General features: G+C 38.3%; 2 protein-coding genes across 2 annotated transcripts; both read left to right on the forward strand.

The window, feature by feature from the left end:
* Positions 1-3403: 3403 nt before the first annotated feature.
* Positions 3404-14994, forward strand: LOC145823605 (borneol dehydrogenase, mitochondrial-like). Its single transcript, XM_082923094.1, has 4 exons — positions 3404-3526; positions 3624-3655; positions 10687-11313; positions 14844-14994. Exons 1-4 carry the CDS (start codon positions 3404-3406, stop codon positions 14992-14994), a joined length of 933 nt encoding a protein of 310 aa, XP_082779220.1.
* A 6611-nt stretch (positions 14995-21605) lies between these two features.
* On the forward strand, positions 21606-22145 carry LOC145823606 (putative mitochondrial protein AtMg00310). Its single transcript, XM_082923095.1, has one exon. The coding sequence runs from the start codon at positions 21606-21608 to the stop codon at positions 22143-22145; it is 540 nt and encodes a 179-aa protein (XP_082779221.1).
* The last annotated feature ends 838 nt before the right edge of the window (positions 22146-22983 follow it).

Consider the following 22983-nt stretch of genomic DNA (forward strand, 5'->3'; position numbering starts at 1 on the left):
CGTTTTGAAGCCCAGCCCGACCCATGGGCCCGGCCCGCTGGCCCGCTCAAGGCCAGCCCAAAATCTCGGCCCGCCCGATGTCCAGTATTATTTTTAATGAAAAATAATAAAATTTTGGTAGAAAAAATAAAAAAAAAAAATTTTAAATTGTTTAGGCCTGCCTAAGCCCAAAGCCCGAATACCCCTAGGCCTAGGCTTGGGCCCGGGCCTAGTTTTCTGGCCCGTGACCCAACCCGACCCGATTTTTTGGTGGAAGTCTACAAGGCCCGACATGTGGGCCAGGCCAAAATTGCATCCATACATATGAACTTTATAGGGAAAGGGGAAATGACAGCCCTTGGGAGACATGGCCACACAATGTTTGTGTTAGTCCTAGTTTTCATCAAAGTTTGTCAAGGGCTCCAATCCTTCCTTTGCATGCAGATCCAAAGTAACGGAGGGAACAAGGTTTATAGGAAAATGAGTGGCTCAAAAATTTTAAGACATAATCCAACGATTATTCATATTAGGGATTTGAGATACAGAATTTCATGCTGAGAATGACAAATCCATCATATAGTCATATATTTAAGTAAATAGTACTGACATTTTTGTTTAATATTAATTGTTAATTGTTAGATTAAAACATATAAGAGTAGTCTCTTCACCTTTACAAATATCTGCCCCATTAATTCAACTTCTCCTAGAGAGAATTGAACGCATAACTTCTCTTTTAATTCAACTTTCCCTAATGACATGAGAAGAATTTTGTTAATAATTGAAAACCGAGAGGGGGATGTAATGAACCTTACCTCTCATGCAATACAAGAAAAGTGTATTAAAAAATAATCAACATCAACAAACTCAAATATATGAAGTGTCAAACTTATCTAGAGTCACAAGACCCTTAACCAACCTAAGGAACTCTGAAAAAAAAAATAATAATAATAATAAGAATTACCATAATCACAATCCCAATTACCTAAGGCATCTGCAACAAATTTACTTTCGGTAGCAATGAATAATCGAAGAGACCCACTTTCAGGATAAGTGAACTTGTTTTGAGGTCCTATTGGAGACACACCTGATCAACGTGGTTTCTAATAGGAATTCCTTGAAAGTTCTGGGATGAATGGCTATCTTTGTGGACTTGATTCGCTTATGTGTTTAGATGTTTAATTGTTTATATGCAATGGTAATTGTATGCTTTGGGGGCTAAGCGTGTCTTGTAGCTTAGCGGCGGTGAATGTGTGCTTCAGAAAGGCTGTTGCGATGTGCACTAAGTTGATTTTGTTTTGTTTTTTTTTTGTTTTTTTTTTTTTGTTTTATAGGATGTCTACACAAGGGAATAGAGAACGGATAGGCAGTATGAGTGCCGGTAGGGGCACGGTGATTCCTTTAGCACCTGTCATTGCAGCATCGGCTATCGGCGAGGAAGTTGCACGCGAGATTGTGAAAGCGGTGCAATATGCTCTAGCTCGCAACGACGGCAACAACGGGCGTACCCTTAAGCTTACTAAGGAGTTTTTTTGCTCCAATCCACTAGAGTTTTTGGGGGAGGCAAAACCGCTAGAGGCAAAGGGTTGGTTAGAATAGATTACCAAGACTCTTGATATACTCAGAGTTGAGGACGAGGGGTTGAGGATTTCTTTGGCGGGTTTCCAATTGAAAGAATATGCAAATTGTTGGTGGAAGTATGCTAAGAACACTGTAGATGCCACGTGGGTTGTTTTTATTGAGGCTTTTTTGGCCAAGTACTTCCTTCATTCTGCTCGGGAAAGGTTGAGGAAACAGTTTGTTGAGTTGTGCCAGGATGCTATTCTTTTGGCTTAGTTTGAGATGAGATTCACTAGTTTGTCGAGGTTTGCTCTAGAGGAGTGTCGTTGTTGTGAGTTCAAGAGGCAATTACGTGATGATATCCAGAAGAAGGTGATTGGATCTATGTGGAAGAATTATTATGCTCTAGTTGAAGAGGCAGCCCATGTGGAGGCCATGGTTAGAAATGTTGGTTAGGTCAGGGAGGAGGCCACTTCGGCAACTTCTATGGTTTATAAGCACTCTAGGCTCAGTAAGAGGGGAAGGCCTCAGGAAAACCAAACTTTGCCCAACACAACTTTTCACAAACACCTATTGAATAATAAATAGTATAGCCGGGCTAAATCGCCGCCTAGGTCTCAATTTGGGCCTGACCAAGATATTACACTAATACTCTCTTGGCAAGACAGATGATGCTTGGTGCTATTATCTAAAAGTAAAAAGAGGATGCAAAAAGATCGCCAAAAGAATGCCGGACAAAGACTTGTAGGATGAGGACTTCTTGTGGGACACTGGGAACTATGAAGATGTTGAGGCCCCCATGCTCGTTTGGTACATTAAGCATAAGAAAGGATCAACAGATATGGATAGCACAGTTTTGTTTTTTCTTAGCAGCACTATTTCTCTTTTTTTAGAATTTAAATAAAATGCACTAACACATGCATTTTTTCCTGGCAAATTTAGACACACTAAAGGAGAGATATGCCTATGCCAACCAAGATGCCCTTCATACCGTGCTAAGATATAGGCAAAGAGATTGGACCGACTTACTCAACTTCGAGTCAACCTACCGATATAGAGGCAAACAAAAAAGCAAGGTTACATAATTTCTCCTAGAGCCATCACCTGAACCTGATTCCAACCTGCTTGAAATAAACCTTATTCCCTAATGGAGGAGCAAGATATGGCCAAAATGAGAGCACTCTGAGCTCTTATCACCGAGCAAACCATTGCAGCGCCTACTGATGCTCAAATCGAGCAACATCCCCTTGAACAAAGGAGGTCGATAGTGGTTACCTTAACAACATGTAGGGCTTTTTTATCTTGGCCCAGCAAAAGGGCCCGAACTGCTTCCACCATGCAACGATTGGTGGATGAAAAAGAGACTGAGCAGCGGGATGCCAAGCTGTTCAACTTAGAGACACCTCTAGAGGGAAGCCAAACTGAACAGGCTAAAGCTTCTACCTCCCCGGTGTGGGCACCGACCTTGACCTACAAGGGCTGAGCTGTGACCACATCTGACTTGGTATGCACCGAGAAGGATCATCAATTGGCCTTTAAGCTGGCCAAAGGTCTCTACTTTCCTGCCGACATGAAAAGGCATGAGTAGTTGACCAAACTAAAGGCTATCAGGTCGGCTACCAACTCGCTGGCTCTGGTGAGTGATAAATCTTCGATCTTTTTCTTTTTCACTTGTTTGCTTAATATCCAGTGTACTCCACAGGCTATGCAAAAAAATCAAGTGGTACATCAACGCGTGCTGGACTTGAGAAAGGCTACCAAAGTGGCCATTACTGACAACAATGCCAAGGATGCGGAGCTAAGAGAACTGAAGGCAAAGCTAGTCGAGATAAGTACCAAGCAGGATCAGTTGGCCTAGAAAGTTTGTATGGCCGATGCTGACAAGCAGAAGGCTTTGGTTGACAAGAAGAATAGGTATTTGCATGAGCTACAAAAGCTCAAAAACGTGAAGGATGCTACGATCAAAGCATTAGACAAGAAGATGGAGGACGTCTAGAGCCGTGGTTATGTGGAAAGTAAACAAGCCTATGTTAAACAATGCAAGGCTATCAAGGATATATTCTTCAAGTGCGGTTGGAAGGCGATAGTGGAAAAGCTTGGTTAGCCCACTGATTCTGAGGTCTTCTTGAATCTACCTCTACATATCATTCAAAGTTATATGGCAACATCAATCAGCGCCGTGCAACAAAAACTACTTGAGGTGGAGGATAGACCGGCGACCAACCCCACCCCAGTCTTACTAGCTACTAACCCAGTGTGGTAGACAAATCCCCCAGTTAACTAGAAATTGTCAGCCAGACTCAGCTGAGCATCACCATCAAAGAAGAAGTCATCGATCTAACCGTCGAAGATGGTGCTAACGCTGAAGAAATTGTCAGCTACTCTCCTTAGATTGGCCTTTTTAACAATTATCTTTTTTGAAAACCCCATTCTAATTTTATTTTTTTTTCCATTTCATAAAAAATAAAAACTTTTAAGAAGTCCATTCCTAGGCTTCATTTGGCAATATAGGTTGGGTTGGGTTGGGTTGGGTTGGAACTAAATCAATCACTAAAAGATGAAATAGGCTAAAAAGTCAAGACAAAATATCACATATAAACTATAATCATTTTACCTTTTCTTTTACGAAAATCAAAAGATTCAAAAAAGCTAACCCGAACAAACTTTTTAGTTTCAAATTAAAAAAGACTCAATTCAAAAAAGTCAACTAAATTTTTTTTTACCAAACGACAATTGAATAAATATATTTTAATTTTTTTTATAAAAAAATAATATAACTCAAATAAATATATTTATTTAAATAAATATACTTATTTAAGAAATGCAAATAAACTCTAAATCACAAAGTAACCTTTCTACGTCATTTTTTGATGTTGTTGCGTACAAGTATCTTTTGTGTTTATTTATTAATTTGTCACTAGTTACGTGAAAAGATGCAAAGCTTGTCCCTGACTCGATGCTCGGCATTGAGGTTGTTGAACTCTGTGTTTATATCTCTGTTATTAATCAACTTGACTTTATTTGCTCTTTGTTTGTAGCTGTTATATCAAAATTTTATTTTAATTTTTTTGAGAAAAGACACAATTTTCTTTAGTTTGGTTAAAATACTAAGAAAATTATGAGCAAATCAGAGAATTAATTAGGTTCCAATAGTTCGACTTAATTCTCATTAAATCCTATTGAAAATAAGTTTTGATAAAATTGTCACTAAAAATAATTTTTTTTGTGATAATTTTACATATATGTCGCTAAAAATTGATAATTAGTGACCTTTTTTTGTCATGATTTTTATAAATTGTTACTCAAACTTACAATTAGTGACTTTTTTATGACAAATTTTTATCATAAAAACTATTAGACAATAAGTCTGCTTATTAGGACCTACACATAAGTACCCTAAAATTTTAAGCAAATCACAGAGAAATTTTTAAGCAAACCAAAGAAAATTCAACTCAGCAAAATTTCAAAACATAGAGAAAATTAAAGAAATTGAGCAAACCAGAGAAATTTCAAAACACAGAGAAATTCTGTGTTATGAAATTTCTTTGAAAAAATGTTAAGGGACCTCAATCATTATGAAAATATTGCTTATCATTTATCTTATAAAATCTTAATATCAAGAACTTAAAAATAAATTCTTCTTTAAATTATGATGATTATTTTATTCTCAAAACTAAAATAAAAAATCAAATTAATAATAAATAATAACATAAACTCAAGAACACAAGGAAAAAAAACAATTAACTCCGGCATCACCTTATGTTGGGATATTTTTAATAAAAGTAAAATAATATGTTGTTTTAACAAACCAATAAATTGCGAGTTATGAAAAAATTTATATCTCATTATTTCTTTATTTAAAATAATGTTAAATAGTGGTTTATTATTATCATGAAGTGAGTTTTTATTTTATTATCATTAAGTGAGTTTTTACTACTTTACTAGACTAACACCTTAAACATACAATTTTGACTTTACGCTTATCTTTAATAGTTCTACTAGCAATTGAATTCAGAATCAATTTTTTTATGATACAATTTGCTATGAATTCAACTCAATGTTGTTTCCCTAAGCCGAAATCCTAGGTCAGCCACAGATATACAAGGACTAATATAGACTCTTAAACTGTGTTTGAATTATAAATTTTTGTAAGAACTTGAAAGGGGAAAAAAAAAATATGTGAGGCAAATGTAAATGAAATATAAATTAATTTTGTTTTATATTTTTTTTTCCTTTCATTTTCTAAATTCCTACCAAATTCATAATCCAACACAACATTTAAAACAATATAATTCACAACATTTAAAACAATATAATGGTAGGTAGGATCCTATATCTATTTAAGGAAACAACTAGTAATATTTTCCCAAAGGAATCAAAGTTGTAGAGGCCGTTGGCATCAAACTTCAAAAGTTTCCAAAAAGCATTGTATTTATCCCTCAATCATGGCACAGGCCTCTGTGCATGTACCAAGGTACAAGCCAAGTAAACTATATTATTGTAATTAACACAAATATTAGATGTGCTTTTTCTCACCAATTTTAACTAATTTATACAGTTTTTTTTTTCTTAATTGTTTTAAAATTTATTTTATGTGTTTCTATAGTTTCCTCTAGACAAGTTAGATTGCCATTCTCTAAAGGGAGGGGTTTTTCAGTAACGTTTAAATTTACAAATTTTTTGTTAAGTTTTCAAAAAAAATTTAAGAACAACCATATAGACATGTTTAGTGACGAATTTCTTTTTATAAATTATTGTAACCAGTTTGTAAATTTGGGCAAAATCAGTTTGTAACTTGGCTTGCAAAATATGGCATGAACGTTAATGGGTTAATAATAGGTTTTGTGATGATTTTTTTGGAGAATAGTTTTCTCGATAACTGATTTAAGAACATATGGTAAATAGCCAATAGCCCTTTTTGTTTAGCATCTGAAAGTGAATGTGATTAGAAAATTGTTGTTGTTGCTGTTATTCTATGTATGTCTCCCAATGTTGACTTTTGGTTAATTGGTGAGAAAATTATTTATATTCTTAATTGAAGGAGTATCCCCTCTAGTCCAGATTTTGGACTAGAGGGTGTTGTTTGGGCTCGTGAAATTCACTATGGGTTTCGTTTCGATAATTCAGATAGTTTATTTTGTACATTTCATTCACATACAAAATTAGGTCAATTCGATAATTGTAACTTGTTTAATTTATTACGGTTTTAACCAAAAAAAATGTTTTTAAAAATAAATCATAAATTTTTTGGGTTAAAAACTCGATAAATTGAACAAGTTACAGTTATCGGATCGACCTAATTTTCTGTGTAGATTAAATACACAGTGTCAAACAAAATGAACAAAAATGAACAGTTCAAATTATCACAACGAGACTCGTAGTAATCTCCACAAGCCCAAACAACACCCACTAATCCAAAATCTGGACTGGAGGAATTCTCCTCCTTAATTAATTTGCAATTATTATGCATAATCCTTATTGTCTTCTCTGCTTTGTATGATTCCATTGTTATAAATAATAATTAAAAAAAAGCGTCCACAAATATATGAGGCCTTAATAGACAAATATATAAGGCCTTAACTAAAATCGAAAACATTACCAAACACTAAGGTGTCATTTAGTAATGTTTACAATTTGTTATTTATTTTTTTTATTTATAGAAAATATAAAATATTTTATGTTTATTTTGGGTCAAAATAAATAAATAAAAAAAACGTTCTTGATACATAGCATTTTAAAGTTTTATTTTGAAAATAAGTAAAAATGAGTGGTTGCAAGAATGGTTGGAGATGGTGACCGGAGGTTACCACCGATGAGAGGTGGTTAGTAGTGGCCAAAGGTGGTTGATGGTCATGAGAAGTGGTGGCCAAAAGGTGCTTGGATTGCTATCTATTGCTATCTGCTGTCTTTGTGTATCTGTTGCCTTTGCTATATGCTGTATTTTGTTGCTATTTGCTATCTTTGTGTATATGTTGCAATTTTGTAAGCTCTGTTCACTACAACATTTTCTTAGTTTAGTGACATTTGAAAGTGCCACAAAACTATTCTTCGAATGACATATTTTGGTCTTGTGGCATTTTGAACAAGTGCCACTTCTATCGGTGCCACGGTAGATACGAGTGCCACGGTAGATACTTGCAAGTGCCACTGTACCATCATGGCTGAAAACTTTCAATGACATTTTAATGTCATGGTAGATATTATTTGTGGCACTATCAAGCGCCATTAAAAAAAGAGTTAGTGACACTTGTAAGTGTCATTACACCATCAAGACTAAAACCTTTCAGTGACACTTTAATGTCATGGTAGGCACTATTCGTGACGCTATCAAGTGCCATTCATGACGATAATTCGTTGTAGAACAATTTGATCCGCTCTTGCGGAGACTCGAACTGCCAACCTTCCGCACCATAAACCTTATACACCACACTCTTCCCACTACACCTCTATAGCACCACATGATTATATATGCAACATTTATTATTTATATAGTACATACATCCATATTAATATAAAAGTATATGTATAAACATAATTATTTTATTGAACAGAATTTATGTAAAATAAACTATTTACTACCAAAATAAAAAAATACCACTTTTGGCGAATTTTTAGTCGCCAATTCTATACTTTTGGCTACTAATTGTTTTTTAGTTGCTAAAAAACTTAACTTTTGTCGACCAAAATCGGATTTTGTCGCCGAAGATGCACTTTCAGCTACCAAAATTTTGGTCACCAAAAAATTTTATTCCCGCCTTAGGATTTTAGTTCTCCCGCGCTAAAAATGACCACTTTTGGCGACTAAACTTATTTTTTAGTCACCAATTGTAGACTTTTGGCTACTAAAATTTTTTTTGGCACCAAAAAGCTTTACTTTTGGCTACTAAAATTTTTTTAGTTGGTAAAACCCATATAATCGGCGACCAAACTTATTTTTAGTCGCCAATTGTAGACTTTTGGCTACTAAATTTTTTTAGTCGCCAAAAAGCTTTACTTTGGGCTACCAAAAATTTTTTAGTCACTAAAACCCATATAATCAGCAACCAAACTTAGTTTTAGTCGCCAATTGTAGACTTTTGGCTATTAAAATTGTTTAGTCGCCAAAAAGCTTTACTTTTGGCAACTAATGCTGTTTTGGTCACTGAAAGCTACACTTTCAGCGACCAAATTTTTTTGATCAGGAAATTTAGTCGCCGAACATGCTTTTTCCTGTAGTGTATATTGAGTTTAATTCATTTATTTTTAATCATTTACTGCATTTTAAAAATTTTAAAAATATATTGGCATCTTTTGTTTTTTCAAAAATGTCATTATAAGCTTAGAAAGTTTTTAACTTAGTGGCATTTCTCAAAATGCTATAAAATATTTGTTTATGACACTTTTCACCCAAGTGCCATAAAAAGAAATTTGCACCTACCTAGTGTCCTGACATTTTTTAAAAAATGCCATTGCAAATATTCATAAAATTTTTTTGTAGTGACATTTTTGTTGTAGTGAAGTGACACTTTTTTTAATTGAAATGCCACTAGAGCCTTGTATGTTTGTGGCTCTATGACATTTTTCTAAAAAATGCTACCAAATATTCTTTTTGTGACATTTTTAAGAACATGCCACTAGTATGGTGTCACTAAAATATGTTTTTGTTGTAGTGTTGTGACACTTGTTCATTGAAATGTCATTAGAGCCTTTTATGTTTTTCGTTTTGTGGCATTTTTCAAAAACGTGCCACTAAATATCATTTTTGTGGCATTTTCTAAAAATATGCCACTAGTGTAGTGCCACTAAAGTATGTTTTTGTTGTAGTTTTGTGACACTTGTTCATTGAAATGTCATTAGAGCCTTTTATGTTTGTCGTTTTGTGGCATTTTTCAAAAACGTGCCACTAAATATCTTTTTTTTGTGGCATTTTCTAAAAATATGCCACTAGTGTAGTGCCACTAAAGTATGTTTTTGTTGTAGTGTGTTGCAGTTTGTATCGGTTGGTCTCTCACCAACAGGTGCTTGGATTGATGTTTCCATGTGATTGTGTGAGTCGCTTAGTGCCAACCTAGTTGGGATTGGATTGTCTTGTTATGATGGCCTTTGCATCATTCCCCCCCTTTGTTGATATTTTTTCCTTACGTGTAAGGTTCTCTATCATCAATAAAGTTTTCTTCGTTATTGATAAAAAAAAAGTGATTGCGGTTGGTCAAAGAAGCTGGCCAGTCGGCCGCCTAATGTGGTTTTCAATAAAAGTTAAAGGTGGTTACCATTGGTGAGAGGTGGTTGGTGAAGATGGCAAGTGGTTGGCTGTTGAGGCAGGTGGTTGATGGCAATGGCATGTGACCAGTGGTTGAATGAGGTGGTTGGTGGAGAAGGTCATTAGTGATGATGGCCGGTAGTGAGAGCAATGGATAGTAGATGAAAAGGGTGGGAAAAGAAAAAATTTAAACAAAAAAGTGAAACAATTTTTTTTTTTAAATATATTTACGAAATTTAATAAATTTTGCAAATTATTTACAACTTTTAAAAATAAAAATAGAAACCAAACTAGTTTTTGTTGACATTTTTTTAAAAATTTGTAACTATAAGTGTTATCAAATAGGCCCTAATTAATTGGATTTGTTGCAGCTATTCTTATTCTATTTGAAATGGTCATTAATTTTTCAATAATTTTAAGTATTCAAAAAAAAAAACAAAAAAAAGCACTCAAAATTTTCCTTAGAAAAGTAGTGTGTGGTTTCGATACATTTATAGTTGAACCTTACCATTCAAGAGTTATATTGGTTCATAGCCAATTCATAATTGATACAATTGGTTCAACTGAGATAAACCACTTTTTTGTACTCGAAGGTTTTTAAAAAATTAGAATCATGATACCAATTTCCTTTATATATCAGCAGACACTCATGGTATAATTACATTGTGATCGATATGTCTCCCATACTCTATTTAAAACCTTATAAAAAATTACTATTATTTTTCTATGATAGATTTTTTTTCTTCTTATATATACTTGAATAAAATATGAAAAATGTCATTTACCTAGAGTTTTTACACCAAAATTGGTCAATAAATATATACTTTTCTGAGTAATTTTTTTTATTTTTTATTTTTTATTTTTTTGGATATATACAGTGTTGAGAAAACAAATTTATGCACATGTTTCAGATTAGAAGGAAAGGTAGCGCTGATCACTGGCGGTGCTCGTGGCATTGGCGAGTGCATCGCAAGGCTGTTCACCAAACATGGAGCAAAAGTGATTATTGCTGATATCCTAGACAACTTGGGTCACTCGGTATGTGAAGACTTGGGTGACGAACTTGCTTTTTATGTTCACTGTGATGTGAGTAATGAATCAGACATTGAACATGCGGTTAACACCGCCATCCTCAAATATGGAAAGCTTGACATCCTGATCAACAATGCAGCTATAGCTGACGAACCTAAAACCAGCATTCTTGACAATGAAAAATTTGAGTTTGATCAAGTCATTAGCGTGAACCTAACAGGAGTCTTCTTAGGCACCAATCACGCAGCTCGCGTGATGATTCCAGCAAAAAAGGGTAGCATTATTACAATCGGAAGTGTTTCTTCTAGTGTTGGTGGTGTTGCTTCTCATGCGTACACGAGTTCAAAGCACGCCGTGGTGGGGCTGACAAAGAATGTTGCTGCAGAGCTCGGGCAGTTTGGGATTCGCGTTAACTGCTTATCACCCTATTTCATTTTGACACCATTGACAATGAATTTTTTCAAGATAGATGAGAATGGTGCCTCTGGAGTTTATTCTGACCTCAAAGGGATGGCTCTTAGTGTAGGAGATCAACCCAAATTGAGTTGGCAGCCACATGGAAGGGTGGCCAACCCACATGGTAAAAGGAAGGCAAAAGAGGTTGGCATGAGTTGGCAAGCCATGAGGCTTGAGTTGGCAGCCATGAGGCTTGCCATGCGCCAGCAACAAAGGAGAAAGCATGGAGTTGGCCATGTGAAGTCTTCACTTGGTGGGACAAAGCTTTCAACTGGACAGCAGCTCAAAGGAGAATATTGGGCTGGCAGCCAACACACCCATGAGGCCTCCTCTACCTTCTGTTTTGGTGTATAAAATGGAATGGTGATGGTGAGTTGAATACACGGGAAACATAGCAAGCAAGAGAGAAACACACTGTTGAGAGAGAGGCACAAAACAGAGAGAGCTAGTGAGAGCTTTATTCTGTTTGTGTATCAGAGAGTGTGAGAGAGTGTGTTATATAGAGAGACAGTGAGTTGAGAGTGTGTAATCTCCTCCATTTGTTGATATACAACAACATCGCTCCCGTGGACGTAGGCCGGTTTGCCGAACCACGTTAAAAGTCTTGTGTTTTTGCTTGTGAGTGTCCCCTGGTGTGCCCAAGATCCGCAACAATTGGTATCAGAGCCCGGGTGGAGAAAAATCGAGTTTTTTCCGAAAGTGTCCAGATTTCGAAGTGGTCTAAATCCACTTTTGAGCATACCAGGAGGAAGGTCAGGAGAAGAGGAGTCCAAAACTTCAAACCACAGGCCAATCGAAGCTCTAACGCGCCGCCACGCGCCACCTGAAGATCGAGAGTGAAGGCCACTCGCACCCACACGCCCCACGCGCCGACGAAGGAAGAAGACGAGTGGGGGCGCGCGTGAAGCTGACGTCAGGCTGACGTCATCCTGAGCCGAGCCGAGCAGTCGAGCCGTTGACCGCGCCGCTGACTAGGCCGAGCCGCGCCGCCAGCCAAGCCGCGTCGCTGAGCCGCCGTTGACCGCGCCCCTGCGCCGTTGACCGAGCTGCTGACTGCGCCGTTGACCAGCCGATCCGGAGGAATTATCTGGTGCTTCTCAGGCGCACCAGATTCAGCAGATCTGAACCGTTGAAACTGTTTTGGCTAGATCTAGGCCATTCGGAGTCCGTTTTTGGCGATCCAATAGTGAGTTCCAACTATTTGGAGTATTCCGGACACATCCGTATGGTTAGTTTTTGAATCGGAGGCATTCAAACTCTTTTGGCTAGATCTAGGCCATTCGGAGTCCGTTTTTTGGCGATCCAATAGTGCGTTCCAACTATTTGGAATATTCCGGACCCATCCGTACGGTCAGATTCTTAAATCGGAATTTCTTTAAAAAGGGAAAAAATTTACAATGGCAGGAAAAGGCGCAAGTTTCATGATTGAGCCTTTTAATGGCAGTAATGACTTTACCCTGTGGCAGCAAAGGGTGAAAAACATTTTAACACGAGAAGGTCTGGTGAAAGCTCTTCTCAAAAAGTCCAACAAACCGGAAGACATGAAGGATGACAAGTGGGAGGAGTTGAGGGAATTGGCAAACAGTACAATTCAGTTGTATCTCGGGAACAACACACTCCGGGAAGTCATCAGTGAAGTAGATCCGGCGGAGCTATGGGCAAAGTTAGAGATGAGATACAAGTCAAAGTCTTTGACAAACCGGTTATCTCTGAAGAGGCAGCTATATACACTTAGAATGCCAGAAGGTGCGAACCTCACAGAACATCTGGACGAGTTCAATAGGATCACAATGGAATTGGACACCATTGGAGACAAGACCCAGGAGGAAGATAGGGCTATGATCTTGCTGGTCTCTCTACCTGCATCATATGAGCATCTCAGGACAACTCTATTGTACGGGAATGATGCTCTTGGACTGGATGAGGTGATTGCTACGCTCATTTCTCATGAGTCGATGAAGAAACAGGAAGGTAGTAGTAGCAAACACCCAGAAGGAAATGCCATGGTTGCCTCAGAAAATGAGCAAGGCAGAGGTAGGTCCAATGATAGACGGGGTAGATCCAAATCAAGAGGACGTTCGCAATCAAGGTCAGGCTTCAGGAGAAAGTGTTATTACTGTGATCAGGAGGATCACCTCATAAAAGACTGTGCAAAGCTCAAGGAGGACAAGGCACACAAGGAACAGACGAGCTCATCAAATGTCGCTGCTGCAGTAAATGCTAAGGATGAGTATGCATTTACAGTTTCGTCGAGTATGACGAAACCTGACTGGATCTTAGATTCCGGAAGCACATATCATATATGCATGGATAAGACACTTTTTTCTACCTACCAAGCCAAGGATGGAGGTATTGTTCGAGTGGCTAACAACACTGTGAGTAAGATTGTTGGCATGGGAACAGTACGGCTGAGAATGGAAGATGGAAAAATTTTCACGTTGGATGGAGTCCGACACGTGCCAAGACTGAAGAAGAATCTAATTTCCTTAAGTATGCTAGACATGAAGGGTTATAGCTTCACATCTAGCAAAGGAAATCTCAAAGTCATCCATGGAGATACGGTGATGCTACATGGACGACTGGAGGGGAATCTGTACAGGCTTGTGGAGAAGGTTGTGACAGACGGAGCTACTGTCACTTACCGGGCAAGACGTACAAGACATGCACAGAAGAGACATAGGGCCCAGCAGACATGGCAACCAAAGTGTACAAGAACGCATGGAGGCAGTTCGGAGGTGCACAAGACAGAGCCATTGCGGCCAATTTTAAAGACAGCTCAGAGCAAAGAGACCAAGACAGCAAAGCATGTCCCAGGGAAGAAAGTTTCTTTTGCTCCTGAATTAGAGACATATTGGGATCTCTCCAAGACTGGATGGAAGGGAGAGATGCCATCTCAAAGAATTGCAAAGTAAGCTTTGCATGGCACCCCAGTGAGGGGGTGCCGGGCACTCCAGGCAGGGGGTGCTATTATGGATCACCTCATATGGGTTGAGGGGGTGATTTGTAGGAGATCAAACCAAATTGAGTTGGCAGCCACATGGAAGGGTGGCCAACCCACATGGTAAAAGGAAGGCAAAAGAGGTTGGCATGAGTTGGCAAGCCATGAGGCTTGAGTTGGCAGCCATGAGGCTTGCCATGCGCCAGCAACAAAGGAGAAAGCATGGAGTTGGCCATGTGAAGTCTTCACTTGGTGGGACAAAGCTTTCAACTGGACAGCAGCTCAAAGGAGAATATTGGGCTGGCAGCCAACACACCCATGAGGCCTCCTCCACCTTCTGTTTTGGTGTATAAAATGGAATGGTGATGGTGAGTTGAATACACGGGAAACATAGCAAGCAAGAGAGAAACACACTGTTGAGAGAGAGGCACAAAACAGAGAGAGCTAGTGAGAGCTTTATTCTGTTTGTGTATCAGAGAGTGTGAGAGAGTGTGTTATATAGAGAGACAGTGAGTTGAGAGTGTGTAATCTCCTCCATTTGTTGATATATAACAACATCGCTCCCGTGGACGTAGGCCGGTTTGCCGAACCACGTTAAAAGTCTTGTGTTTTTGCTTGTGAGTGTCCCCTGGTGTGCCCAAGATCCGCAACACTTAGCTCAGAAGATGTGGCTGAAGTTGCTCTTTATTTGGGAAGTGATGAGTCCAAGTACATGAGTGGTCATAATCTTGCACTAGATGGAGGATTTACTACTATAAATCCAGCTTTTGGATTGTTTGCGAAGGAAAACTAACTTGTTTGTAATCAAGTTGATGTGTTTGATATAAATGTACTTCAAATTTCTATAATAAATGTTCGGTTAGATATTCCTATCTTTTTTCATATCAATAAATATATTTATTTCTTAATTCCTGTGTCACCCCAAAAAAAAAAAAAAAAAAAAAAAAAATTAAAAAAAAAAAATAAAAAAAAAAAAAAAAAAAAATAATAATAATAATAATAAAATGGTTTCTTATATTTTTATTGTGTCATTATATTTATTTGGAGGAAGGGTTGCTAAGAAAATAATATGGTTGTAAGATCTTTTTAATTGAAAGAAAAGACACCACTACAAGAAAATACAGATTTCGCGACTAAAATAAATTTTTTCGTCGCTGAAAGTAGTACAAATGGCGACTAAAATGGATTTAGTCGCCAAAATTGGTGACTTTTGCCGACTAAAAGAGTTTAGTCGCCGAATACAAGGCTTTTAGCGACTAAAAGGCAGTTTAGTCGCCCAATGTGGGGGTTTTAGCGACTAAAGGTTATTTAGTAGCCAAAAGTGACAGTTTTTGGCGACTAAAAAAATTTAGTAGCCAAAAGTGATGGTTTTGGCAACTAAAAAACAGATTAGTCGCTGATTGTCGGTGTTTTACCGACTAAAAACAGTTTAGTCGCTGAAAGTGAAGCTTTTTGGCTACAAAAAAAAAAATTAGTAGCTAAAAACAGTCCATTGCCGACTAAAATTCAGTTTAGTAGCCAAAAGGGGACGCTTTTGGCGGCTAAAAACAGGTTTAGTCGCCAAAACTACTTATTTTTAGGCGAAACTTAATTTTTTTTGCGACTAAATTATAATTAGTAGCCAAAAATGATAGAATTGGTGACTAAAAATTTAATTTAGTCGCCAAAAGTGGCCTAAATTTTTTTTTAGTAAATAATTTATTTTTTACATAAAAGTATATTGAATTAAAAAAATTATATTTATATATATTATTTTGTATTAATAGCGGTTAATATACTATATAAATAATATATATTGCATATATATTAATGTGATGATGTTGTGGCATAGTGGAGGGAGTGTTTGGCAAAAGGTTTGGAATGTGGGATGTCTCAGGTTTGAAACTTGCAAAGCAACACAGGTTCAAATTTTTTTTTTTTTTAAATATGCTTTTGGCGACTAAAACAGGTGGTCGCCAAAAGCTTTATTATTGGCGATGAAAAAAATAGTCGGCAAATGTATAAATTAAAAAAAAAATTCACTATTGGCGACTAAAACTTTAGTCGCCAAATGTATAATTTAAAAAATATAAATGAGCTTTGGCGACGAAAATTTTAGTCGCTACAGAGTTTGTTTTTGGCGACTATATGTGGGTTAGTCGCCCATACCTTCTGCGACAGTTTTCCAGCGACAAACATGGCGACTAAAAAATTTAGTCGGGAAAACCTAAAATCCGACTTTTGGAGACTAAGAAATCACTTTTTGCGACTAAAAATTTAGTCGCCAAATGTGTATTTTCTTGTAGTGCACAGAGACAAAAATCTTAATATCATATTATGTATGCGGTTATTTTCGTTTTTTGTTTTTTAGCTCAGTAAAAAGGACAAAAAAATTTATTGATACAAACGGAAGGTACAATTTACAAAGTGAATATATCAATAAAGAAGCAGTAATATTAGGCATCATGAAAAACTTTTCATGAAAATAATCATAAAAATTTTATGATCCTTGAATTATACTTAGAATAAAGCACCACACACTAATCAATGTAATTTAAAGATCATAAATCTTTCATGATCATTTTCATAAAAAAAATTTCACGATCCTTAACTTTCTCATAAAAAAAGCTACAGTAAAAATTGCATCAATGTTAGAAAATACATTCCAAAGTTAACACTCGAGATCTAGCTCATCGTATACCAAATCAAAAAAAGTTGACTGGGGCCCAACCACATAAATCATAGATCTGACCAAAGTAGCATGGTTATTTTCTTTATCACAGTTAAGACATTTTGTTTAAGGGAAGGTGGGGAAGAAGAAAAGATTTAAGATTTTGTTTTAAATCATAAATTTAGGTTAGAATTTAAAAATAGAAAGTGAATATGTGAAGAAAATATAATTGAAATATAAACTATACTATATCCTTTTCTCTTTTTAAATTTTTATCCAAAATTCATAATGCAGAAAATCATCGTCAAAGTAGTCCTAATACATTCTTATTTACTTATCAAGTATGGAATCATAACACAGGTAATCTCACAAAGTGTTCTCTCTAGGATGAGAGTGTCTCTATCGTAGGACAGTCTCTCTGGGTTCATCTCAGGTTGCCGGCATCTCCCTCTTTTCCTTTTACTCACTGGTTCTTTCTCCCCTGCTCTCATACAACCTTTTCCTCTCTATTTACCTAGCCCCATCTCTCCAAACAATCGTTACCTGCCTTAACTTCCCTCTCTCCCTCTCTCTTAATCTAACTCTTACCATCCCTTTTCCAATCCACTGATACCTGTCTCTGTACTTTTACTTGGTAACCTCGATCTTTACCCACCCCTCTCTCTCTCTCTCTCTCTCTCTCTCTCTCTCTCTCTTCTCTTTCCCCTCCTCTCAATCTAACCCCACTATCTCCTACTCAACCTAGATACAATCAGTACCCACACATTCCTCCCTCAACCTTTTCTTTATCTATCTATGGCGTCTAACACAATGGAACCCTCGGAATTAGATGGCCTAGCCTTAGAAGGTTGGGGTGAGAATGAGGATCTATCCCACTTTTGTCTCATTGGGAAGGTGTTGGCCCTAAACCACTAAATAGGAATGCAGTCACTACCATTATTCATAATGCCTAGCGAACTTGAGGTGAGCTGTTGATCTCACCTTGGACGGAAAATGCCTTTCTCTTCCAATTCACTGATGAGGAAAATCATCATAAAATTTTGAGGGATAGTCCACGGTCAGTTATGGGTTTTCTATTAGCTCTTCAACCACTCATTGCAAGACAAACCATGGAAGAGACTGATTTCAAGTGGTGCTAGTTTTGGGTTCAAGCCTAGGGCCTACACTTTAACAAGCTCACCAAGGAACATGGTAAGATCATTGGAAACCATGTAGAGCAGCTGATTTGGGTATAAGCTCATACAGAGGGGTTGTTGTTGTATCGCAGTTTTTTGTGTATTCGGGTGGAGATTAACACAACTAAGCCTTTATCTCGAGGTTTCTGGCTCAAATGACCATTAGAGGGCAATGATATTTGGATATCCTACAAGTTCGAAAAACTATCAGACTTCTGTTATGCATGTGGGAGATTAGGCCATGATAGCAATGGGTATAAGTTCGTGTCCAAAAGAGGCAGGGGACCAATCTGGGTATGGTCTAGACTTGAGAACAGGAACCACTCGACCTATATCCCTTCCTGTCGAACACTACCGTCAGCAAGTTGATGAGGTGGAGCACAGACTTTAGGGTTTGCTTCGTCGCCTACCACCACCCGTTGTTCCACACCCAACAACACCACCAACGGGTGATCCGAATCTGGCTGGGGTACTAAACCAATCAGATATGGGATCGCACATTCCACTAGCTCGTTAAGACAAGGGTGCACCCCCACATCCCTTTGCACCTTCTGCCACTACTAGGTCATATGATCACTCAACACATGGAACCCCAACCTTGATCCCAACTCCACAACATGGGGTAGACCAACACCTACTACAGACTACCTTTTTCCATGAACCCAATGCAATTCACCCATTGCTTAACCCATCATTTGGCCCATTCTTTGACCCACTCATCCACTCCACTTCTGGCCCAATGATTAACCTTACCCCGTCTCAGCCCATACCCTGGCCATACCCATAATGAAATTGAACCTGTCTTATCTTAGACTGGACCCATTTACTTAGTTATAGAGCCCCCAAATAGCCCCAAGGGCGGTCTTCTTTTTACAACTAATGAACCCACCAGTGGGCTACCCTTGGCTGACAAGTTGGGCCCACCCTCTACCACACTCATTGCCTATCCTACCCAACTTATGGATGTCTGTTTATCCAAGGCCCTTCAACATCTGACTTTGAAAAGGAAATCTCTCGAGGACGTTGACCTATCCACTCGCTATCCGAAGACTCTGAAATTTAGAGGAGTTGTAGACCATGGCATTAAGCTGCTCAACAACGGTACTTCTCTTTCTTCAAAGGCACCAGGTAAACGAAAATACCTTCAGAGAAAAGCTAAATCTTCAACCATTCCTACTACCAGTTGTAATCTGGTTGATGCCCTAATTCAGCAATCTAATGAGCATGAGGTAGATGAGAGTGTTTGTTCAGTAATTGGAAGCCCTTTTCGTAGTACTAATGATGAGTTTGAATCCCAAGTTCCCAGTACTTACCCAAATATGGATACTAGTTCTGTTACAAGGGTGTTTGTGGCTGGCCCTAAGCAACCACACATTTCATGTTAATTTTGAGTTGGAATTATCAGGGGATGAGACAACCCCTAACAATCCGGATTCTCCGAGGGTTATGCCATGCCCATCGTCCTGCTATAATCTTCTTAATGGATACCAACAATAAACAACCCAAGCTAGAAAGAATTAGAAGAAGCTTGGGTTATCCTCATACTAGCTATGTGGATCCAGTGGGTGTTTCTGGGGGATTAACGCTGTGGTAGAGGGATAAAGTGAATCTACAAGTCCGCTACAAGTCTGCAAATCTCTTCAAGTGTTTTGTTACCTTGGGAGCAGTTCTTGATGGGTGGATGGCAACCTTTGTCAATGCTCCTCCTAGATGGCTAGATAGGAAAAAAGTTTGGCAGTACCTCAAATCCTTAGCTATTGAGAATTATTATCCTTGGGTCTGTTTAAGGGATTTTAATGAGGTTGGAAGCATGAATGAGAAGCAAGGAGTAGTGGGATGCAATCTCTCTAGAATTCAAAACTTTCAGGATTTGCTCTCAGAGTACGAGCTCATGGACCTAGAGTTTAAGGGTCATCCGTATACATGGACGAACAATCAAACGGGTAATCACAATATTCGAGAAAGGCTAGGCAGAGCCTTAGTCTCGGTAGATTGGAGGCAAAAATTTCCCTATGCACAAGTTCTTCATGAAGTCTTAATTGGTTCTGACCATTGTCCTTTACTCCTTTAGTGTTATGTCCCTCCCAAAAAAACACCATGCTTGTTCAAATTTGAGTCTATGTGGACCACCAATCTGAGTTGTGTTGAAGTTATCAAGTCCAACTGGTTGCATTGTATAGTGGGTTTGTCTATGTACAACTTAGTCCACAAACTTAAATCATGCCAACGTGGTTTTTCTTCTTGGAGCAAGAGTGAGTTCGGGGATAATAGCATCAGGCTTACAACCCTTAAAGCTTAACTCTTGGCAATCCAAATGCTTCCTTTTTTAGATGATAATTTGAGTCTTATCAAATCTTTGCAGGGTGAAATTGAGGAAGTTTTATTACGAGAAGAGATATTCCAACACCAATGGTCAAGGGTTAATTGGTTGACTTACGGGGACAAAAATTCTGCTTTCTTCTATGCTACAGTCACCTAGCGCAGGCAAAGGAATCAATTGGTGAAACTCCAAACAGCAACTGGGAAATGGCTAGAATTAGATGAGGCTATCAATGGGCATTTACATGACTACTTCCAAAATCTCTATCAAGCTTTACCTAGTAGGGATTTGAGTGACACCTTGGAGGTGGTTCACACTGTAGTTACTGAGGATATGAATAGAGCTCTCACTAGATCAATGACTGATGATGAGATTAAGACGGCAACCTTCAAGCTTGGGGCTTCAATAGCCCCTGGACCCGATGGTTTTTTTGGGATCTTCTATCATAAGGATTGGGACGTGGTAGGGAATGATGTTTGTGCAGCAGTTAAAAGCTTTTTCACTGGAGGATTTGTGCTCAGAGAGTTGAATCATACCAATCTAGTGCTCATTCCCAAAGTTGTTGCCCTAGCAAAACTCACACAATACCGGCTCATAAGTTTGTGTAACTTTTCCATGAAAATCATCACCAAAGTGCTAGCTAACTGTTTGAAAGGCATTCTTCGCAGTCTTATCACCCCTAATCAATCGACATTTGTGTCAGGACAGTTGATCCAGGACAATATTTTAGTGGCTCACGAAGCTTTCCATTTCCTTAAACACAAGCGAGGAGGAAGAAAAGTGGATATTGCATTGAAACTTGACTTTAACAAGGCATATGATAGAATCCAGTGGGATTTCCTGGAAGTAGTCCTTCATAAGTTGCGTTTGATAGGCATTGGATTCAGTGGGTTATGCAATGTGTCACTACAGTTCAATTTTCAATTCTCGCAAATGGGGCAAAGCGAGCATCTATCTCTCTTTCTTGTGGTCTCTGACAAGGTGACCCTCTCTCTCTATACTTTTTTCTTCTTGTGGCTGAAGTTTTGTTTAAATTACTGCTTCAGAACCTCTACATAAGCGATGTATCAGGCCTCAGAATGAGGGGCATTTGTCCTATTTTATCGCATCTATTCCTCGCTGATGATGCTATTCTTTTTCTTCAGGCGACCAAAAAGAATACCAATCTTTACTAGAAATTCTGAGAATCTACAGTGAGGCATTGGGACAAGTCTTGAATTTTGATAAATCTGGTATCCATCTTCTCGGCAAATGCTAGCATGGTTGTGAAGGGGACTATTTGTTCGACTTTGGGGATTTCTCAAGCGGACCCGAATGCAAAGTACTTAGGTCTACCTTCTCTCTGGGGCAGATCCAAGGCTGATGCGTTTGGGTTTTTGATTGAGAGGGTGATATCCAAATTGCAAGGGTGGAAGAGCAAGCTTCTCTCCCTTGCCGAGCATGAAACTTTGATTAAGGCTGTAGCACAAGCTATCCCTTCATATGCCATGGCCTGGTTTTTTTTCTCTCAACGTTTCTATAACAAGCTGAATGCTTACATTCGGAATTTTTGGTGGAAGGGAGACCTGGAAAGTCAAGGAATTCATTGGGCTCAATGGGAATCCATGACAACTTCAAAAGCTACTGGGGGTATGGGTTTTCAAGATTTTCAGGATTTCAACCAAGCTATGCTGGCTCGCCAAGGTTGGAGACTGATTCAGAACCCTTCCTTCTACTGGGCCAGAATTTTCAAAGGCTTATATTTTCCTCACTCCAATTTCATGACAGCCACTAGAGGATCTAGGCCTTCTTGGGCGTAGACAAGTTTTTTAAAAGGCAGAGACTTACTTCAGAGGGTACTAGATGGCAAATCCGTAATGGGCAATCTGTTAACTTTTGGGAGGATAAGTGGATACCGTCGGCGCTTCGTTTCAAGATTTTAACTATCAAACCAATCAGTACATCCATCCATATTGTGGCAGATGCTATTGACCAAAATCGAAAGAGTTAGAAAATGGAGGTTCTGAGGCAGGTCATTTCCCTGGAGGAACAACAGACTATTAATGTGATCCCTATTTCAATGGAAAACAAACCGGGCGTGGTGGTGTGACATCCATCTAAAACTGGTATTTTTTTAAGAAAAATCGGGGTATGTTTTGGTTCGTTCCTTATAGGGAGAGGAACAACAGACTCATCCTTCAACTTCCTTTTAGCTTCTACACAACTTTTGGAAATAGATATGGCATCTTGATGTACCTCCCAAGCTTAAACATTTTTGGTGGAAAGCTTGCAAAAAAAATTTAGCTACCAAGGCCAACCTCTTCAAATGCAAATGTTCTACTTCTGGGATGAGTCCAATCTGTTGTTCAGCTCTAAAAATGGTGGAGCATTTGTTTTTTGACAGTCCTTGGACCCAAGCGGTGTGGTTTGGGAGCCAACTCAGTTTGCGCATTGATAGGGGTATGATCAGCAATCTAGCCGTTTGGATGAGTCAAAAGTTGGAGTTATTAGAGTCCCGACCCAGTTGGGGCCTTTTTTTAAGTTTGTTAATCATGACTGCTTGGCAAATCATGAAGACTAGGAATGAATTTATCTTTAATCATACTCTAGTTAATCTAGTGGAAACCATAGATTGTGCTATTAGTGCTTGGACGGAAC

The sequence above is a fragment of the Camellia sinensis genome, chromosome 4, assembly GCF_055761805.1.
Source record: "Camellia sinensis isolate YWXY chromosome 4, ASM5576180v1, whole genome shotgun sequence".
Lineage (NCBI taxonomy): Eukaryota > Viridiplantae > Streptophyta > Magnoliopsida > Ericales > Theaceae > Camellia > Camellia sinensis.

Bases quoted from the DNA above. Each gene is read 5' to 3' on its own strand.
- LOC145823605 (XM_082923094.1), top strand. From the start codon at position 3,404: ATGGCCGATGCTGACAAGCAGAAGGCTTTGGTTGACAAGAAGAATAGG. The intron at 3,527-3,623 runs GTCTAGAGCCGT...GGAAGGCGATAG, and splicing joins TAGACAAGAAGATGGAGGAC to TGGAAAAGCTTGGTTAGCCC. The intron at 3,656-10,686 runs GTCTTCTTGAAT...CACATGTTTCAG, and splicing joins GTTAGCCCACTGATTCTGAG to ATTAGAAGGAAAGGTAGCGC.
- LOC145823606 (XM_082923095.1), top strand. From the start codon at position 21,606: ATGGTTGTGAAGGGGACTATTTGTTCGACTTTGGGGATTTCTCAAGCG.